The sequence below is a fragment of the Cylas formicarius genome, unplaced genomic scaffold (genome assembly GCF_029955315.1).
Source record: "Cylas formicarius isolate icCylForm1 unplaced genomic scaffold, icCylForm1.1 PGA_scaffold_4__25_contigs__length_36172078, whole genome shotgun sequence".
Classification (NCBI taxonomy): Eukaryota; Metazoa; Arthropoda; class Insecta; order Coleoptera; family Brentidae; genus Cylas; species Cylas formicarius.
The window spans coordinates 25209884-25230240 of NW_026844334.1; the positions used below are offsets into that span (position 1 = coordinate 25209884).

Here is a 20357-nt window from a genome sequence, read left to right on the forward strand (position 1 = left end):
GTTTTCTTTCTTTAAATAGCTGTGCGGGAGGATAGAATGCCCGGGGGCAGGAATAGCGGAGCCGTGTACAATTTGTATAAAGTAAAATATAAAAAGCATAAAAAGCCTACGTCGAAGACGTTGACTAAGAGCCAAGCGGAGAGGAACATGCAACAACTTAAAACGGAACAGCAACAACAACAGCAACATCAAGCGCCTGCGATACCTTCTAACCTAGGTAAGAATGTCAATTGATCTTACCATTTGGTTGGTTGGTTATCAGTGTCGTAAAAGCGTTATACAATATATTTAAAAGCTCAGTCATTTTTTATTGCTCAATTTTCTCTCTCGTATCCTATTTGCAGGAATCAGAACTTCAAAGCGAAAAAAAAGTAAAAAATTATGGTAATTCATGTAACATAATTGTAATTTTTAACAAAAATGACACCCACATAGTTGAATATACCGTATGTGTTGCGATTAAATATTAGTACAATATTAAGTAATACAAGCAGATTGAAAATGATTAACGAGATTGCAGTGTACTTAGTTTTGAAAGACAGAAAACATGCCCCCCGGGCAATCATGAATAAAAATCCGATGTAATAACTCTAGTGTAACAGATTTATTGCTGCAATCACCTAAAATAGCGTTAGAATCGCACATACCTCAGTTTTAGAAATAAAAAACTATTTAAAAAATGTGTACCGTAAGCTATAATAATAATAATACATTTTATCGATATAATATACAATGCAATACACAATTAGCACAATTCAATTTAAGTTTGTTAAATTACAAAAATGCAATTTAAACCATCAGTGCCATTCAAAATATTTTGTTAATATTTCTCCCCTAACGGGCTCCAAAGATGCACATAAAATTATTTATTTTAATTTCCAGCTTAGAAACCACCCTGTAATAATATTTTAGTATGGCAAAGCTGCATGGTTTTCTGGTAAACTTAATTTATTTCCGTTTTCCGTGAGCGGAAAAATAAAATATTATTTCTTGATGTTTTTAAAGATTTCTCTTTTAAAATATATTCTTTATTTATTTTATTTAAATGTGCATGGTAAAGTTCGTGAACATTTGTGAAATAATATTTTTCCAACGTTTAGGTTCAATCTCCCCAAAGTTATTAAGGCGAAATATTAATTGAAGATTTTTGTGCATTGTCATTATATTTTTATAATATTCTGTTTCGTACACTTTATAAATAATACGTTTTTGAAGAAAAATCATCATTTTGAAGAATGCAGTCTCTCACATTCTCAACAGGACAATACATTCTGGAAACACGTGGTACTGAAGTTACATTAAAATAAACAGGGTGGTTTCACTTTGACATTTACCAAAATTTTGCATTTCTCCCTTTCTTAGTTTCTGAGTATTTCGTAAATTAAAGAAAAGAAGAAAAAAATCTTTTATAAAAAATGGTTTATTAGGCTAGTTATTGAAAAAATTCAAAAAATTTATTAAAACCAAACAAAATTTTAAAAAAATGGTTTTGCCTTGAATAGTTTCATTTTATCAGCTTATATATAATTACATAAATTATAATTTGTCTAGACCGTTATAAGCTTATCGTGAGATAACTTCAAGTAATGTTTTAATCAATTACTGAAACTCAATGCGAGTTCTTGTCACAAAAGTCTGTTAAAATTAACTGTTGCGAAATATATATTTTTTAAAGAACATAAACACACATATGAAGGATTTGTAAACAATCTCGTTGAAATAGAGGATATCTCAAAAAGTTATTTCAATTTTCCTTATAAAAAACTAATACCGATTTGACCTGTTGAAGCTCAGCAACGTTAGTACTGAGGACTTTTAAAGTATATAGGATACTACAATTTTGAAACAAGATCATGAAACCCAACCACGTGAAAACAAACTTTTCTTTTATATTTCCAAATTTTTAATTTCAGTCAACGGTACCATCCTGAAAACAGCTCTGACGAATCCGAGCGAAGTAATTCGGCTGCGTCAGCGTTTGGACAGCGCCGTGTCCAGTTCACGCGACCGAAACTTCTCATTTGAATATTCCGTATCGATGATAAAGACCCTCATCGAATGCGACGAGTTCCACGACATAGCCACCTTGCGTAATCTGGACGAATTGCTCGACCATAATACCGACCTTAGCGAAAAGTTGTGCAATATTGGGGACTCGATCGTATTCAAATTGGTACAGTGGACTAAAAGGTAACGAAGATTCGATTTTATATTCGAGATGAATATGTACATTGTCACAGAATATGCAAACAATACCGGACAAGCTGGACCTAATAGTTGTCTAGTCCAGAAAATCACATCTTAAACGCTTTAGAACCTTTAGAAAAAAATACAGAGGAGCATTTAGTTCAGTTATTAATTTGGATAATAAGGATTAGGATGCTGGGATTCATTTCTGATCTATGACAATTTATTCATGAGGATTTAAAACAGCCTTTAAACCAGCCTATTCACTGGCGCGTGACTCTTTGTATTTGCCTTAAAATCATTGACTAATACTAATCATTATTGGTTAAGTTGAATTATGTTTACATTTAGTTAATGTCTGCTAAATATCTTTTCACAGACAGGAAATAAAGATTTCCAATTTGGCTCTTTAGAAATAATTTTCAAAATATTATATCATATCTCAAATTTGGGACATGCTGTAAAAATTTTTCGTACTGTATGTGGAATTATTGACTATCTATTCTCTATTGCACAGTTTTTATAGGGGTTTTTGTATGGATTTGATTTTGTTGTTGAAGTGATTTTTGCCAGATATTGATCACACAGTTCTGAAACGGATTATAGTTGAAAAATGAAAACCACATCTTGAGAATTTCATTTCAAATGCCAAATTGTGGTGTGAAATTGATGCACATTTTCACAAATCCCATCCCAAATTGAAAACTTTTCAATACGCCCTCGTAGTTCATAAACGACTTGACATATTATTAAGCTACAGTAATTCACCTTTTACTTCGAGAAAAGGTGATCGAGCATTTCAAGCCTGGACGGTTCTTCTCTGTAGTTACAAAGTAAAAGCCATTAAAGTATGACATTTTATCTTTCAATCTTGAAAAAACAAGAAAATATGAGTAAATACAGGTGAAATAAAATTTAATGATAACTAAATGTTGGTATTAATGTGGGTATGAATGCAAGATATCAAGATAATGTTTTCACTATAGTATTTAGGTATGATTTCATTATATATTTATTGTTGCAATTAATGTCTTTGAAAATTTTTAGCGATGTTATTAAGATTTAGACATATCGCAGATAAAATAAGTTTGATATCAGAATCAACGTTACTAAGTCTATTATAATCTGTTAGAAATTACAGCTCCTTAATTTAAAAAAAAAATGCATATACAAAAAAGTGTTAAAGAAAAATTAGCATAGCATAGCTTTCAAAAGAACATTTAATAAATGGATTTTACAGATAAAACACTTTAAAAATTTAAGATTACCCACTACGGCAAGTAGGAAAAAAATCTTCGATTTTCTTTAGTTTAGTAATAACATTTTTCACCGGAAGTCTCGACGAATAGTTTGCATTGCATTCTTATCTAGCTTTACATTTATGGCGCAAATTTTGAAAGAATTTTTAATTCCTAAATAAAGATCTTATTATTCCGACAAAACTGTTGGGATAGTTATGTTATAGTCACTGAGTTTACAAGGTACAGATAAATAATATAAGTTTCTAATGTTATTTTTCTTCAAAACTCTTAAGATGACCGATTGTGGTCTAAGTGTGGTAAGTGCGTTATTCCACTTTTCCGCTACGTCTTAAGAACTACTACGTAATATTTAAAATAAGTATATAGTGTCTTGTCTCTCTATTATTCTAAACTAATACTTTTTTTTAAATATGCTTATTGGGCAATAATTCAATTAAAATGGTCTTTGTGCTTGTAGTCATGTATATTTTTTAATAATAACATTATCGAACGCGTACACCCACAACTGGAAAAAGCACCGAAAGATAGTAAATAACACCAAAGCAAATTGCGGATTGTTCAAAAATTTTCGAAAAAAAAAAGGTCGCAGTATAATTGTTCAGTGTTGATATATTCATCCGAAATTTACGAAATGGCAAGAAAATGAAATAGAATAGATAATCCGCAATTTTTTTATCGTCGTTTACTATTTCAAAGGTGCTCTTTCCAGCTATATAAAGATGTTCTAGAAGTTTATCAATGACACTTCTGATTTCGAATTTTGATGATGTTATGAATGACCTTCCTTCTCGGCAGTTTCGAGCTGAGAGAAACTCTTGTTGCATCTCACCATACGGTCAGCAATTAATGTTAATAATTTTCTCGGCAGTAAAAATATACTTTTAATAGTATTTGTGCAACTCGAATAGGGAATATAGGACTACGTCTCGTATGAAACAACAACATATTTAAGACCTGATTCATCGTCTTTGTTGTCGCGAACGACGTATACAGTTTTGAAATATTTTACCAAGAAAAATCGGGGGCAGCTCGAGCGAAGGTCGCATCGCAAAAGCTCATCGTTTTTTTTACGGAGAGCGCGATAAAAGTAAATGCGACAAGACTTGGTCCGAGTTTAAGCCACAATAAACGAACGAACGCCCGTGATGGGATTTATAGAAATTCAGTTTTACGATGATACAATCTCTAAAAGTATAACCGGCATCGGAAAAAGGAACTGTTGGTATCGCATTCCAGGCACCTAACGAATTTAAATATGCGATGTGTTTCAAAACGGTTAGAAAACTACGGGATAGGTTAAATTAGAGATAAGTTTGGAAATTTTAATTGGATTTATCCTACCAGAACGGCATAACATAACTTAACAAAAAAACACCAATGGACATATACCCAGGCAATGAAGAAAAATTCATTCATTATCTTGATAATCAAAAATCCGTATTATTATAATTATAGGTTTTTAGCCTTTTTCCTGTAATTAACTAAAAATCTACTGCTAATTTGTCGATCACTTTAGGAGCTTTATGTGGAAAAAATCTTTGTGATCTGTGTGATGTGGAAGTAAAACTTGCAACTATTTTTTCCTTATATTAGTGCTATTTAGCTCCTTAAAAGACAAATGAGCTGGTTGGTTTTTAACATTTTGTAAGTAATGTTGAGGTTAATTTAAGCTTCAAGAGTTTCTGTTTGGATTGCCTAACTATTTCTGATTTCCTGCTTAGGTTTCCGCGCATGATCATCTAGAAATATTTCCTCTTCGAATTGTGGACAACAGAACTGGGTTAAAACCGGATATTAATTTTATTTCAATTATTTTTTATCAACACTTTTTATCATCATATCACCCATTTTATCATTCGGTGGGTGTAATGAACTTATAATGGTTATTATAGCTTCAAATTTAAGTGGCGCTATACTTTTTGTTTTTTTTTTAAGTCTGCGCTTCATATTAAATCTGGAAATATGAAATGAAAACCCAAACCCAATATGGAAGGCCTATAAAAAATGATATATTAAATAATATATACCTTCGAAGAAGTACTGTTCGACAATTAATTCTACTATTAACACATGGACGATTGTTTCTTAAGAAATGTTATCATACTGTAATCCATATTTTTTATATTTGAAAAATAAATAATTAATCAAAACTAACAACTACATTAAGATGAAGCAAATATCAGCTAACAATTTCTGCAAATGATTTATAAAATTCAATTAATAATAAAATTGTTGTTTAAAATCTTTTCTATTAAATTTTCACCATATCATCTTTTTTCGTAATTTTAAGTTTTAACAAGAGTTATTACGGTAGAAGCAGAAGTTAGGATGCTCTTTGTTTTGATTAATTTTGGTTAATTATTAGTTGCTATTTACATTAGACAGAGTAGTTGGGTTATTATTGAGTTATTTATTTATTTCAAAATTTAAAAGAAAAGTTTGTACGCGTTAATGCGTTAGAAAAGTTTTCTTTATCTATTTGAACTATGTTAAACTGTTTTTAACCAAACTGCGGACATATTTTCGAGGTAATCTGTTAATTTGGAAATTGATGTTAACGACACCCCGTATTTTTGCCAACAGTGCTGCTGTGCTGTGAAATACAAAAGAATTTGTCTTTTATCAGGTTACCGTTCTACCTAGAGCTTCCTGTGGACGTGCACACGAGATTGCTTACGCACAAATGGCACGAGCTACTTGTGCTCACCACTTCGGCTTACCAGGCCATCCAGAAGACTGCAAACGAGCAACAAAATACAACCCCAGCCACCACATCGATAGAACATAACTTTAGCCATGAGGTGAGTCATAATATTTTCGTTATTCTGATATTTTATCTACTTGGCTCTAAATATGAGCATTTTAAATATTTTCAAATTACAACAAGAAAGTTTCGTCCCGAATCTCAACGGTATCACAGAAAACCAAAAAGAAATTTGTGTGCATTCCTTTGAAACAAACCTTTGAAATAATGCTTCAACAAAGAATAATCCGCAGTGTTATAAACATCACAAGTATACCGAGAGTGTTTGGGCGGCAACATCTTACTATCGCAACAAAGGTAAATTTACACTAATCATATTAACAACATTTAAAGACAAGAAAGAACAAGCAGAGGAGAAGAAATATTTGAAAATTATATTCAAAATTACAACAAAAATAAAACGAAAACAAATGGTAATGATAAAACTTACCGGTCTTTTTAAAATTACACGTCGTTTTTAAACATTGAAGAGATAAATTTCAAAATTAACGGAATTTTCTTTTTTGCAAGAAATCCAAGATCGTAAAACAAATTTTTGTTAAATATTTCATTATCGTGGTTTGTTATAGTCGAAATATCTCATTTTCCTAAATTTAAGCGATGAATATCAGTGAGATTTACAAATTGATCAAGTAAATAATGCGGCATTATAAATGTTATGATTTTACAGTCAAAGTAGAAGAAGTTGTACAAACGCCAACTCAAATCTCTCAATCTATATGAAACCCACCGACGCCGATTTTTTCCAAAACAACCTAATGAAGGTGTTATCCACTATTTTTATCTTTCTGAAAACAAACCACTAATTTAAGTAAGTTCTGCTGACCTTTCGTGGGTGTGATAGATAGAATTCTCATTCTCCTTTCACGCCTATAGTTTAAACAGTGTATGGTAATCCATAAAGTTAAATGAACTAGAAACAGAAAGTGTGGCGTTTTGTAATTTTTTGTTTTTGTAACCGACATTTGCGACAAATGCGAAATGCGTCTTTCTCCATAGAGTACTACTGCGCAGCTAAAGGTGATATACAAATGTCGCATTTAACAGCTAAAAACTTAAATAATTTTTCTCGGAAATAATTTCAGGATCAGGTCAAAAAGTTACCCGAACCTAGCAATTCCTTTAATAAATGTTCTTTCAAAATGTAGCTTTTTTCTATAATTTACTTTATATTACTTGCTTTTATTGTTTCAATCGTTTGATAGATTGCAAAGTTTTATGAGGCTAGATGGGGAATTAGCCAAAATATCCACCTGTGTGAAAATTGCACTTTCTTTTATAAACTATAAATTTTACTGCGAAAAACGCTCTAGAGACATGAAGGTATTAAGCAAAATTAATCAGAAAAGGGCAGTGAATCTTAAGCCAGAATGGTACGTGTTTAATCTAAAGTCTTTGCTATATATTACTAAGAAAGACAATAGAGCAGACTCTAAAACTTAAATTCCCAAATTTTCAAAAAAATCTATTTTTGGATATCCGAAAACGAGTGACCTTTCATTGAGCATCCTTGGCCCGGTATGGCCGATATTTTTTTAAAGATCTGTTAGGAAGTTTTGTAAGCAATGATCTAATCTCAAGGGGCAGAGAATCTGAAAATGTAATAAAACTAATAAAATAACTTCTTTTCTATATGTTATTGTTAAGTTTTGTTTTTTGTTATGTCTTTATCCTGGCATGTATGGCCTTTGTGTTAGTTATTATATTAAAATTTTAAAGATGTGAATACGAAAAGGAAATATAGAAGAAATAATTAAATTAATTTGTATATTGTTTAATTAATTTTATTTCAAATTTCAAGAATTTTATATTCCAGGTTTCCAAAAAGTATGAAAACGGTGTAAATCTCGAGAAGTACACAGTTGATCAAAAAACAAAAGATGCATTTAAATAGTTAATAAAAGAATGCTCTAAAGGTTTATTAACATGTCACACACTGTACTTTTTCTATGTGGCATTACTTTTCCATTTAAGACTTCAAAGTTGGATTTGGAAAGGGGGGGTGGGGGTTGTATGAGGTACTATGTGGCAGTTTTTGGAATCCAATATTAAAAAGCTTTTTTTGTTTTCTGACCAGTGGTGTAATTCTCGAGATATTCCACTGTTTCGAAAGGGAAGGGGAAAATATATAAAGGAAAAGTAAGAAAAGAAAAGCATTATTATTTTCTTTGTATAATTCAATATACAATAAATAACTTAAAAATTCAAAACAGTAATCAATAATTGTTTCTTTGTTTAAATATAATTTAATATACAATAACAATTAATTCAATAGCATATTGCATAAAATTAGATAAGATTAATGCTTAAAAACATAAGTAAGTGTGTAGTAAGAATTGTATCTCAAAATATCGTAAATCCCTGGCTCCAGTTTAAATAAAATGCATATTTTTTAAGATCAAAATTTTTTATCTACATTGACAGGACGTGAGGACCGCATCAATTATTTTATTTTTTAATTAGCATCATCAAACTCTGTCCTCTTGTCATACAAAAAGTTTTCCGAAGCACTTATTCGAGTTCCCGGTAGATTGCGCCGTTCAAAATTATAATAAACGGATAAAATACGTCACACAAGGACTTGTTTACAGTTTTCCGACACCGGGTGGTGAACGGAAGAGGAAAATCGGAGCAGAATCGCGGAGACCTTGTGTCATTGCTGCCTCGTGCTGATTGGTTCGCCAAAAATAATTAGGCCAGCGAATTGCGTCGCTTCTGTTGTTCGTTGTTCGCGGATCGGACGCGGACTGTGCCCTACGGCACCGGATTTGGGTCGGGAATGGTTTACGATAACGGAACTACTATCGTCCTTATTTAAAAATTCATGCGAGTTCATGCAAATTTCGATGGCGAACGACTGGATTTTATAGATGCCGCTTGCGACGAGGTCTAACGTGTTTGCGTCGAACGGGGTCGTGCCGCTGCGCCGCCGTGTTTCGTCGAAACGTAGTTTACTTAATAAATTGTGCACGGTTTATCCGCCACGCTTCAGGAGCTCGTCACGTGAAATGCGAGCAAACGTATCGTAGCGAACCCTTCAAAACATGACGATGGATATTATTCTGAAACACCGTTCATTCGCTTTGTTGAGTACATCGCCGTATATCTTCATTACATCTAGGGGCATACCGTGATAACGTAGAGATCTTAGGGATTTTTTTCACTTCTCATGAAATTTCACCGTTCATTGATTGTTAACGGGTTTATAAAGTATTTTTTCTGATATTATTTTGATTTCAACATTTCTAGTTTTTGTTGAGATTAAGTTAAAGGTTAGATTATGTCCGCGTTGCTTTCTTTATTTCAAGGAATTTTATTTGTGAATTACAATCACAACTTTAGAAGAAACCGCCCAATGAGTTTCCAGACAGACTTTTTCATTTATGCATAATTTTAACAGGTCAGAGAAAAATGTCCAATTTTTGTCGAAGAATTTGGAGTCCTATAAATTTCTCCATGACATTAAATAGTCGTTTTTATGATACATTGCGCTACCATTGAAATACATATAACAACAAAAATAAATACATAAAAACAAATGTTGAACTGAGGTGGCTTTTACTTGATGAAAATCCATTTAACATTTTAATTTGGTTCTGCTCTACACTGAATACGTGCCTCTCGAACAATCTGTATTTTCAGAGAATGCCTTCCCAGTATACCGGAAGGTTCATCAACCTTATTTTTTTTTTATAAATGTGCCCGATTCTTTGACTCCTAGTACCTAAACCTAAACTGTTTAAAAAAAATTGTTTAAGCCATTCAAACTGAAAAATGGCTTATAATATTTATGCTTTCAATTGTGTTTGTTATTCTTAGTTTTCTTAGCACAAATTTTCATTAAGTTTTAGTTTAATTTTTCCACACCATTAATACCAGAATAAATTTAACTACTTTTAGCTTTACAATTTCAATGGTGACGGTTACCGCGGTCATATTTGGATACATTTTTGATAAAATATCGTTTTTTTTTTTAATTGTGAAAATGAGGTTTAAATTATTGGCCATAAAGCCTACCATATTTTCCATAATTACTAACGGCGTATTTTAGCTCAGTTTAAATAAATTTAAAGTAACTAACTTTAATATTAATTTTATGTTTTTCAAAGAAACTTCCTCGGGCTGTGGCGTCGCAGGAGAAATCCAGAAGGATCAATTTTATCATTGATTTCAAGATTAAATTTATTTATTTTATTTATGATCCGCAGAGCAGACATATACAAAACATAAATTGAAATTGAACTGAGGTGGCTTTTACTTGATGAAAATCCATTTATGAAAATAAATAATAATAAAAAGACACGGTGTTGTCGAAACAATTGTCTTGTCATAATATATAATTTCGTGAAAATCTGAACTTTTAGTTCTTATTTATTTTGATAAATTGAAATCACTGTGTTAGCAATATATTAAAATGCTTGAAAATATACAAAATGAATTTATATTTATATATTTAATATTTTAAATATAAATTATTTATTTATTATTAATTATTATTTATTATTATTATTAATTATTTTAAATATAAATTTAATTAATAGGAACCGAAATTGAAAATTTGGCTATTTAAAAAAGTTTCAGATTTCTAAATACTGACAATAAAACGTTTTTTCCTTGTAAAGGCTACGCAATGGCAAAACATTTCAAAAAAACAGTCGAGGACTACAAAAATTTCACTATTTTGGATTCCTTTGAGTTGGAAAAACAATGTTTGTTAGTTTTATGGGTTTTACATTATTGTTATTGTAAACATAAAAAATAAAATAAAATAAATAATGGAGAAAATACTAACAAAACAAATTAAAAAGATTGTTTCTTATTTCATTCATTAAAAAAAATTGAACAGATTTTTTTATAAAATGGATCTATAATTACTAAATATTTAACGTATTCATTTAACACAGTTTCTTGTAGATTTTTCTCCATCTCGATAATTTTCAGTAAATTTCAAATTTTTTGACCATTTTTTTTTCCAAATTAGTTAAACTAAGGATTGAAAACACACCCACAAGTGAAGATCTCAAAAATTGTTGTGTCTGTGAATTGACGTTTTTGTATGTCTGATAATGCTCGTGTGGGCGAAACACCTGTAACATTTAATAAAAATATTTGTTGAGACCTTGCCTTGTGGATGTAAACCCTTAGTTTTATGAAACCTGGTTTCTTCGATACTATTTACAAATGTTCTGGATTCCTCTTGCGTCGGTTGACAATCAACCTGTTGACTTCTGTTCGCAAGTTCGATTTATCAACAAGCGTCGCAGGAGCAATCCAAAAGATTTGTAAATAGTATTATAGCTGCCTGTGGTAGTTTCTTTGAAAAATTGACCAGTTTTTCTAGTATCGGCGATTTGTTTTATCTTGAATAGTGGTAGGTACCATTTCTATACTGCTCGATTGTTTTCATTTATCCCATGTTTCACAGTCTTTTTTTTTTCAAAAGACCGGATTGCATTTTTATAATGGAAAAACGTTTATACCATATTCAACTTTTTTTAAACTTATCTGTTAAAGGTACTTATTTTTGTAAACATAAAATGCTACACTAGCCAAATTAAATTGTGAATGTTACGGTACAAGACTATCAGAACCATTTTAGCGCCGTTTTCATTCATGACGCTGCTAATGTAACAGTATAATCATGCTCGTCGAGCGAAACCAGTCGCAAAAGCGGTACCGTTGACCAGCGAAGAATTTTACTTTCTATAACGCGCCGCACCGTCATCCTAATACGCGATGGTGTATTTCTTTAGCCATTAGAACCATTTATGTAACTGTACATAAGCCGGTTGCGCAACCTGGACTTTTACTTTTCGTTAGAATGCCGCCGAGCGAGAGTGATATATATAGGTACTTTTCGTTTCGTACTAGTTTTCGTTGCCGACTGGCGAAATGATGCATCGTGGGCTACAGGATCAATTCACCACTCACCTTCGATATGAATTATTAAGGTTTACGCCTCTTATGAAATTTCACAACTATTTAACATTAACGGTAATTCAAGTTATGGTTTTTATTTTACAATTTTTATGGCCCTTCAACTGCTAGAACTTATTCAAAAAATATTAAGGATTGCCTTTTGATTGGAGTGGACTTCTATTTTTTTTAAATGCAGACCGATTCCCAAAACGGTGATTGCAACCCAAACACAAGATATTTGGTCACTCCCGCATGAACAAAACCCCTATGATTATTGGTAAAACTGTTTGCATCTATACAGATAGCAATCAGTTCTGATACTGCTTAGACCACATTTTAAGTCAGAACTAGCACTAGAATGTCACTGTACCTTCGTTGAAAACTCAGTCAACAATATGATCATCCTTAATTGGATTAAAGGGATGCGCCATGGCCCTTCTGGTCGGACGAGTTATTAAAAAGCTGGCAAACGAAAGAGCAGCCCAACAATACCTGACTATGTCCAGGGAAAACCTAGGCATGGCCACAGATAGTCTTAGGGTCATTGCTTACTTACCAGCACCCGCAGGTGCATGATGTGAAGACACCATCCCCTACGGTAATCTTGGAAACGGCTGTGGGATCTATCATCGCCTACATTTAGTCACTAGGCTTCGTGTAAAGTGCAAGAAAGCACGCAGGAAGTTATAAAGCAGCTATAAAAAAAGAGATCGATGGTCAATAAGTTTGGATGCGGCATTTTTACGGCAATATTTTCTCAAAACATGTCTAGTCTAGAAATGTAGAGGCATACGTGGAAAATCATTACCTTGTCTACGAAAATGTCCATGCCGCCTGATGCTCATCTATTTTTATCGTGGCAAAGCCACTATATATCTGACAACTATATGACAATAACTATATGACAAAAGGGAACAACAAATTCTAATATCACATTCTAGTTTTCTATAGAAACATATGTCCGAAAACAATTCATTTTTAAAGACAATATTCCATATTCTAAAGAAAATATTCCATTCAAACTGGTACGAACGTCAATAGTAAATTTCTGAAAAAATATTTTGCATTAAAAAATATTTTTTTGTGCTTCAGAACAAAAATTATAATAAAAAATTTGTTTTTGCTTAAAATTTCCATAAATACCTTTTTGTGCTTCAGAATAGTGTACAAAATGTTATTGAAATATTTATGGCAGTTTGAAAATTATAATAAAAAATTAGTTTTTTCTCGTATTTCCACATCTCGTATCTCGGAAACGAGGCATTTCTGGACATGTATTTATATAGGAAAATGGAATTTATTTTCGACGTAAAATACGCCACAAAAATCTTGTGCGCACCAAATTGTCTATTAAGAATCTTTTTCTATTAGAAATAGTTAGATGCGACTATTAGACGCATGCGCAAATTAAGCAACGATTTTAATGGTTCTGGAAGTCTTAAAGGTCAAAGAAATTTTATATCAACGGTGTCGTCACTTTCACTTATGTGGAGACATCGACGATCAGACAGGCAAGAAACCTCAAAGGTTAGACGTTCTCCCAACAACCACAATAAATTCAATAAGTTTTCAAATGCCAATACTTTTTAGCATAGATGTGTAAAAATCTGTTCGCTCACTTGAAAAATGTTTAATTGTTTTTTTCACCTTGTTTATGAATGAATTTTTTTTCTAAAGGTTGTTATCTGTTCTCTTTTTCCCCCATTTTAACAGTAGGTCAAGTTTAGCACATAGTACTGCAATGTTTTATACTACCCATTTATTTCGAAAAAAAAAAGAGATTTTGCCAATTCTAGTCGAACTCGAGATAAAGTTCCGATGTTCTATATTATGTTCAAGTGGATATGGAAATGCATATTTAAACTTAATTTAAAATAATAAGATTAGCAAAGAATCAGGTGTTTTAAAAGCCAATTACCAACTATTTATGCTGAAATATTAATCGCTTTTAATAATAATACTTAATAATATTAATAATAAAAATAATTCCAAAATAAATTAATTCGCAAAATAAGATGTTATATAATATCTATTTCTAGGTTTATTCATATCGTTTCCTTTTATTTATTATTTATATTATTTTGTTACAAAGTTACTACGTGAGACCCTGTTTGTAAAAGCTTCCCATACCCATATGACGTACTAAATTTTATATTGATGAAACTTCAATATTTAATTTATTAATAATATATAGCATCATTTTTTAATTTCTCTATTCTTTCCAGTTAAATAGGGAAAATGTATTTTAGCTAGCTAATAAATTTCTCTAGGCCCTGGACTTTCGCACCTTCAACAAGTGGAAGTGTTTTCAGGTATATTAGTACATTGCTGCCGCTGTTTTAGAGGTGTCAATACAAAAGAAACTAAAAGAAACGATTTAAAATTATTTTCACATATTCATATATTTGTGGGAAACCAAAATTATATTTTAAATTTTAAAAAATGTAAATTCTTACATTAGTAGGTCCCCCATTTTATACTTAATCACCCAATATGGTATATGGGTCTATACCGAGTGTTTTCGGATTTATGGCCATTTTTTCCTCAAAATCTTTACCACTGTATAATTTCCGACAGCTGCAATTTTATTATGCCAACAATTTTACAAAGTCATTTATCATATACTTGTCTTGAAGTTATCATATACATACTTGTCTTGAAGTTATATGAAATCGTTTATGCAGGGTGAATCAAAATGAAAAATATTAGTTTTAGTGAAAAAATCAAAAATTAAATACCCTATATATTAGACTTCCTATTAATGTTTTCTTAATTAATTTTTTGAGGTATGCACATGTTTAGGAACAAGACTCAGAAAAATTTGTCAAATTATGAGAAAATATTATAATAGGCCAACAAAAATAAAAATAAATTTTTAATTTAAAATATTTTAAACGAAATGAGGTAGCGGGCGTCGTTCCTTCATGGTAGAGCTCCTACATACCATACCCACTAGCTACTTAACTACTTAAATTTATATCCTCAACGGTGGATAGCAAGATGTAGTCCGATTAGATGGCGGAATAGATCTCCTAATCTAACAAAGATGGACTATTTTCTTTGGGGAACACAAGAGAACAGAAACAGAGGATAAGAGAAGCCTTTCAAAGTATTAGTCCTGAAATGCTAGCGATTACTGCCAATGCTGTTAAAACGTGTATCAAAGTCGGTGAGAGACATTTAGAGCAATAAATACAGTGAAACTTAATTAAGCAGTTCTTTTTTGTTATGCAGTTTTTCTCTTAGTTTTTAAGTGTTTTTTGTGGAACTATTAGCAATATTAATATTATGATATAAATTTCTTCTCCAAAGTTGCGCAGTTCTCGGAATTAATAAATTATTTTTTTATTATTTAATGCGTCTCTGTAGATTTTTCACGTTCATTTCGTTCTCAGTCTTTTGTGAAATTTTAGCATAGTTTGAAAATTTTCAATATTTTGTTCTTAAAAATGTGTATACCTCAAAAAGTACTAAGTATGTGAACTGTGAACTATAGAGGTATTGTTTCGTTTAATTAATGTGAAGAGATTTTTTTATATATTCATACAAAGAAAAACTGGTGTAAATAGAGCAAAAAGTTACACACGAAAATTTTGTAAAGACATTTATTTACTCAAAAAATGAATGGATTTGTGGATATAATATTTCTTGAACTTATTAATTTTTCGACTTAATTAGATACAACCCCCTAAGTGAACACCCAAAAACTTCTTCGATATTTAAGAGCACTTTGAAATAATCTGTTAGAGTTACAGTTTTGGTTGAAGTAAGTTGTTTTGCAAGAATTGCAGAACACCTTAAACAAAATTCCCGCGAACCGCCACTGCGCACAAAAATGTTTCAGATATTGGTTAAAGAACTTAGCTTTGTTTTTTATTGTGCTGTCTAACAGCAATTAAGGATGACTGTGTATTTTATTCTAATTAAAGGCTAGAGAGTTTTTGCTACACTCCTAATTTAAAAAATTAATCCAAGATTCACCGCAGTGAGTGTCGAAATCACAATTTGACAACTACCAGTACGCATTTGTTTTCTGTATCATGGCTGCGTCGTCCAAAGTCTACCTGGTTAAAGTGATAAAAGCTTCCTCTTTCAAATTAAACTCAAGTCTAAACAGCAACTATATGTATTTCTCGAAAGTTTTCAAGTTATATTGTTAGTTAAGTTAATATTATTTTTAAACTCTAAACAACTAAACTCTGCGCAGAAAAGTTGAAAAGTTTTAAAATGTTTTCAAACTACAAATAATACCAAATATATTGTATATCGAATGCTTAATAAAATTGAACGAGGATCTAAAGGAATAATTAATGCAAGTATAATATACTATAGATTTTTCATTTTGACTCCCTCTGTGTAAACGATTTGAATTAACTTCAAGACAAGTATAGGATAAATGACTTTGCCACTTTATGAAATTGTTGGCATAATAAAATTACAGCTGTCGGAAATGACGTCAAAAATGTATAGTGGTAAAAAGGGGCCATAAATCGCAAAAAAACACTCAGTACAGACCATAACAATCCAAAATTTGTAATTGGGTATAGGGAGTATTTATTAATCCCATAATATACATAAAAAATAAATGTAATTTTCCACATATTTATGAATCACCCTGTACATTTGAAAATAATTTTAAATTGTTTCTTTTGATCTCACCTATAACATTTGTATTTACTATATTTTTCTAAAACAAATAATAAACGACATATATTACTGTGACTATTTGAGCACCCTGTGTAATTTTGTTTTGCCTTATTAATTTTTTATATTCCTTTTTAATATAAGTTTTGTCTAGCATTCTTATTACAAACATTATTTAAACGGTGTGTATAGAGAAAGATAACGATATTGGAAACTATATGAGTGAGTGAGATGAGATGAGATATGAAGATGGTTAAATAAGAAAAAGGTTGTAAAATTTAAAGGATAGTTTAATAACGCTTAATAACATTAATAACACTACACCAAAATATTGAAAATTTAATAACCCTAATAATAATTAATAATACTGAGTCGAACATCGTTGTATTCGTAATAAAAATTTTTGTTTAATACATAGTGTAGTATTTTCACGGACCATATAATAAAAATAGAGTTGATGATTTTGCCGATACGAAAGGTATATTGTAGAGGTCAAAAAGTGGCAACTAGAAAGTGATAATATTTTTTTTTATATCTCTATAAATCAAATAAAAACGAACTCGGCAAATTTGGTTTTTTCCTGTAACTTCCGAAGTGATGGGAATACATATTTTAGTTTTTTCAAAAGCATAACATTTTTAAAATTTAAATTTTGCAGCTTTTTTTCTAACTTAACCGTCTTCGTATCTCCAATATCCCCATGATAGACATCATTACCTTGGACACACTGTATACCTATGTAAACATAACTTTGATTTTGTTGAGAGCTTTATTTATTGTGGACTTAATGGCTTTATGTATCAGTTTTTCATCTAAAAATCATGATAGCAGGCTATGGACGGTGCGACCGTAAAGAAAACAACTGATAGTACTAATAGTCGTCAAGTTGTGATTTGGCTCTAATGACGCTGGATCGAAATGTAATCCGTCACAAATTTGAAAAAATCGACGCGAATTCGAGTACACGGTTACATTTTTCCAGGAACCACTGCCAAAAATCTGTGCTGGGTTCGAGGTCATGCTCTCCGTGTGGTTTGCATTTATTTGAAACCTGGAGTTTAACGTTGATTTTTGGCAATCTTCTTAGTGTATTTAACTTTTATGTCGATGTTGCAGAATCAATTTGAACTGCTTTCATGTTTTATGTCTCGAAATTTTTTGAAAGAGTCTTTGACTGGTTTTTTTCTATCAGGTCGTGATACAAATTGCTTTCCGCGTCTGCATTTTTCCCAACTTTTATCTAACACACATTTTTTTCTCCTAATTAGCAGTTCAATGTGGTAACCACTCTATATTTAAAATAGGACTTAATTAAAAATATTAAGTACTGTTCTTGAAAAAATAGTTTTAAGGTATTTTCGATTATTCATAAACATACATACTTGTACCATTAAATTCTACTTAAGAAGATGCGTCGGATATTTTTTCAAAGAAAAAAAGTGGCAGCGATATTAAAAATAAAAATACACATTTTTGAAAAACATCGTGCAACTTTAAAACGGTAACGGATACCCATGTGCAGTGTTTACCATATATTTTTCATGAAAATTTATGCCCAAACTCTGTTATTAGCTTTCGTCCATTTCGTTTACAAAGCGGAGTTTCGCTTTAAAAGTGCCCCGAATTTGGGCCACCCTGCACAATCAATTCAATGCGCAATACAGTAGATATACGCGCGCACACACATTTTATTTGATGTTTATTTAATTCCATTGTTTGTTTGAACATTGGGAGAAAAGCGTGGGCAAACCGTCCTTGCTGCATGCGTCATATTGCTGCAGCGACTAATGAAGTTTCCAGAAAATATTGCACGCGTTGTACTGCTGCTCCGTCGTCTGTCGTCCTTACGTTCATTCATTCGAGAAAACCCGATATTATCAAAGTCCGGCTAAAAATACTTTCAATACGACGGGCGCTACGCCATGGCATCGGTGAAATAATTCCGTGAACGCGTCCTCTAACACGAGAGTATTTAAATATGAGAAGACACAGCTACAGAAATATGCACCTCCGATCTTCTTCAAAACGTCATGATTTTATAGAGATAGAGACACATAGACACATAGAGACATTCTATCACTATCACTAACATTAGATAAGTTAAATGCACATAAGTAGTTTTCCACTATCATAAAAATAAGGGTTTCAATACAGAATGCGAGATTAAAAAAAACACAGTAATTTAAGCTACTATCAATAGTTTCTAGTTTCTAGTTAATAAAAACTAGAACAAATATTTTTAAACACTATGGTGTTCTAGAACAATTACTGCAAATTAACAACCATAACATTACTTTAAACGCTAATTATATAAGGATATTCTTTTTACATGTGCCCCTCCTTTCTATTCTTATTAGACAACAATCGCAATACACAAGACGTGTAAGTTTCAGAACCAGAAAATATTTTTAAACGCTATGGTGTTTTAGAACAATTACTGCAAATTAACAACCATAACATTACTTTAAACGCTAATTATATAAGGATATTCTTTTTACATGTGCCCCTCCTTTCTATTCTTATTAGACAACAATCGCAATACACAAGACGTGTAAGTTTCAGAACCAGAAAATATTTTTAAACAGTATGGTGTTTTAGAACAATTACTGCAAATTAACAACCATAACATTACTTTAAACGCTAATTATATAAGGATATTCTTTTTACATGTTCCCCTCCGTTCTATTCTTATTAGACAACAATCGTAATACACAAGACGTGTAAGTTTCAGAACCAGAAAATTATCAAAAAAATCTTCCTAAACATATTCATTAATTTTTAATTTTTAACTTAAATTTTTGATCACACTGTATATATTTATCATTAAAATAACAACACAGGCTTTCAGTCGGAGAAATCGATAGTCCTAATGAACAACATTTTTGACATAAAATTCCAAATGTATTAGAAATGCTATCGGACTTTACTAATAAAAGTTGTTAGTTGGCCAAGGGAATACAAATATTCTCTACATGTAACAATATAATTTTATCAAATTATACTGGAACCAAGCAACTTATGTCTGGTAGTTTTATAAATACAATCGTAATCTTAAATTTTTTAAAGTTTTTTGATTTAAGGCCAAAATGATAATAGGGAGCCTGTTGTGCTTCTGTTTTTATGTATTGCTGACAATTTATATTCACTGTGACTATAGAGGTATTGTTTCGTATAATTAATGTGAAGATATTTTTTTGAATATTCATACAAAGAAAAACTGGTGTAAGTAGAGGAAAAAGTTACACTTTTACTGAAACTTAATTAAGCACTTCTTTTTTGTTTGTGTTCTTAGTTTTTAAGTGTTTTTTGTGGAACTATTAGCAATATTAATATTGCATTTTTAATATTATTATATAAATTTCTTTTCCAAAGTTGCGCAGTTCTCGGAATTAATAAATTATTTTTTTATTATTTAATGCGTCTCTGTAGACTTTTCACGTTCATTTCGTTCTCAATCTTTTGTGATATTTTAGCATAGTTTGAAAATTTGCAGTATTTTGTTCTTAAAAATGTGTATACCCCAAAAAGTACTAAGTATGTGAACTGTGAACTATAGAGGTATTGTTTCATTTAATTAATGT

The 20357-nt window shown here is 31.1% G+C and overlaps 1 protein-coding gene across 4 annotated transcripts in view; it reads left to right on the forward strand.

The window, feature by feature from the left end:
• The window catches only part of LOC132701386 (hormone receptor 4), a 91203-nt gene that overhangs the window by 63530 nt on the left and 7316 nt on the right, over window positions 1-20357 (forward strand). For all 4 annotated transcript variants that reach the window (XM_060669250.1, XM_060669251.1, XM_060669249.1 and 1 more), the window contains 3 exons: window positions 20-217; window positions 1914-2190; window positions 6076-6250. In XM_060669250.1, the coding sequence (XP_060525233.1) occupies window positions 20-217; window positions 1914-2190; window positions 6076-6250 (650 nt within the window). The remainder of the gene's footprint in view (window positions 1-19; window positions 218-1913; window positions 2191-6075; window positions 6251-20357) is intronic.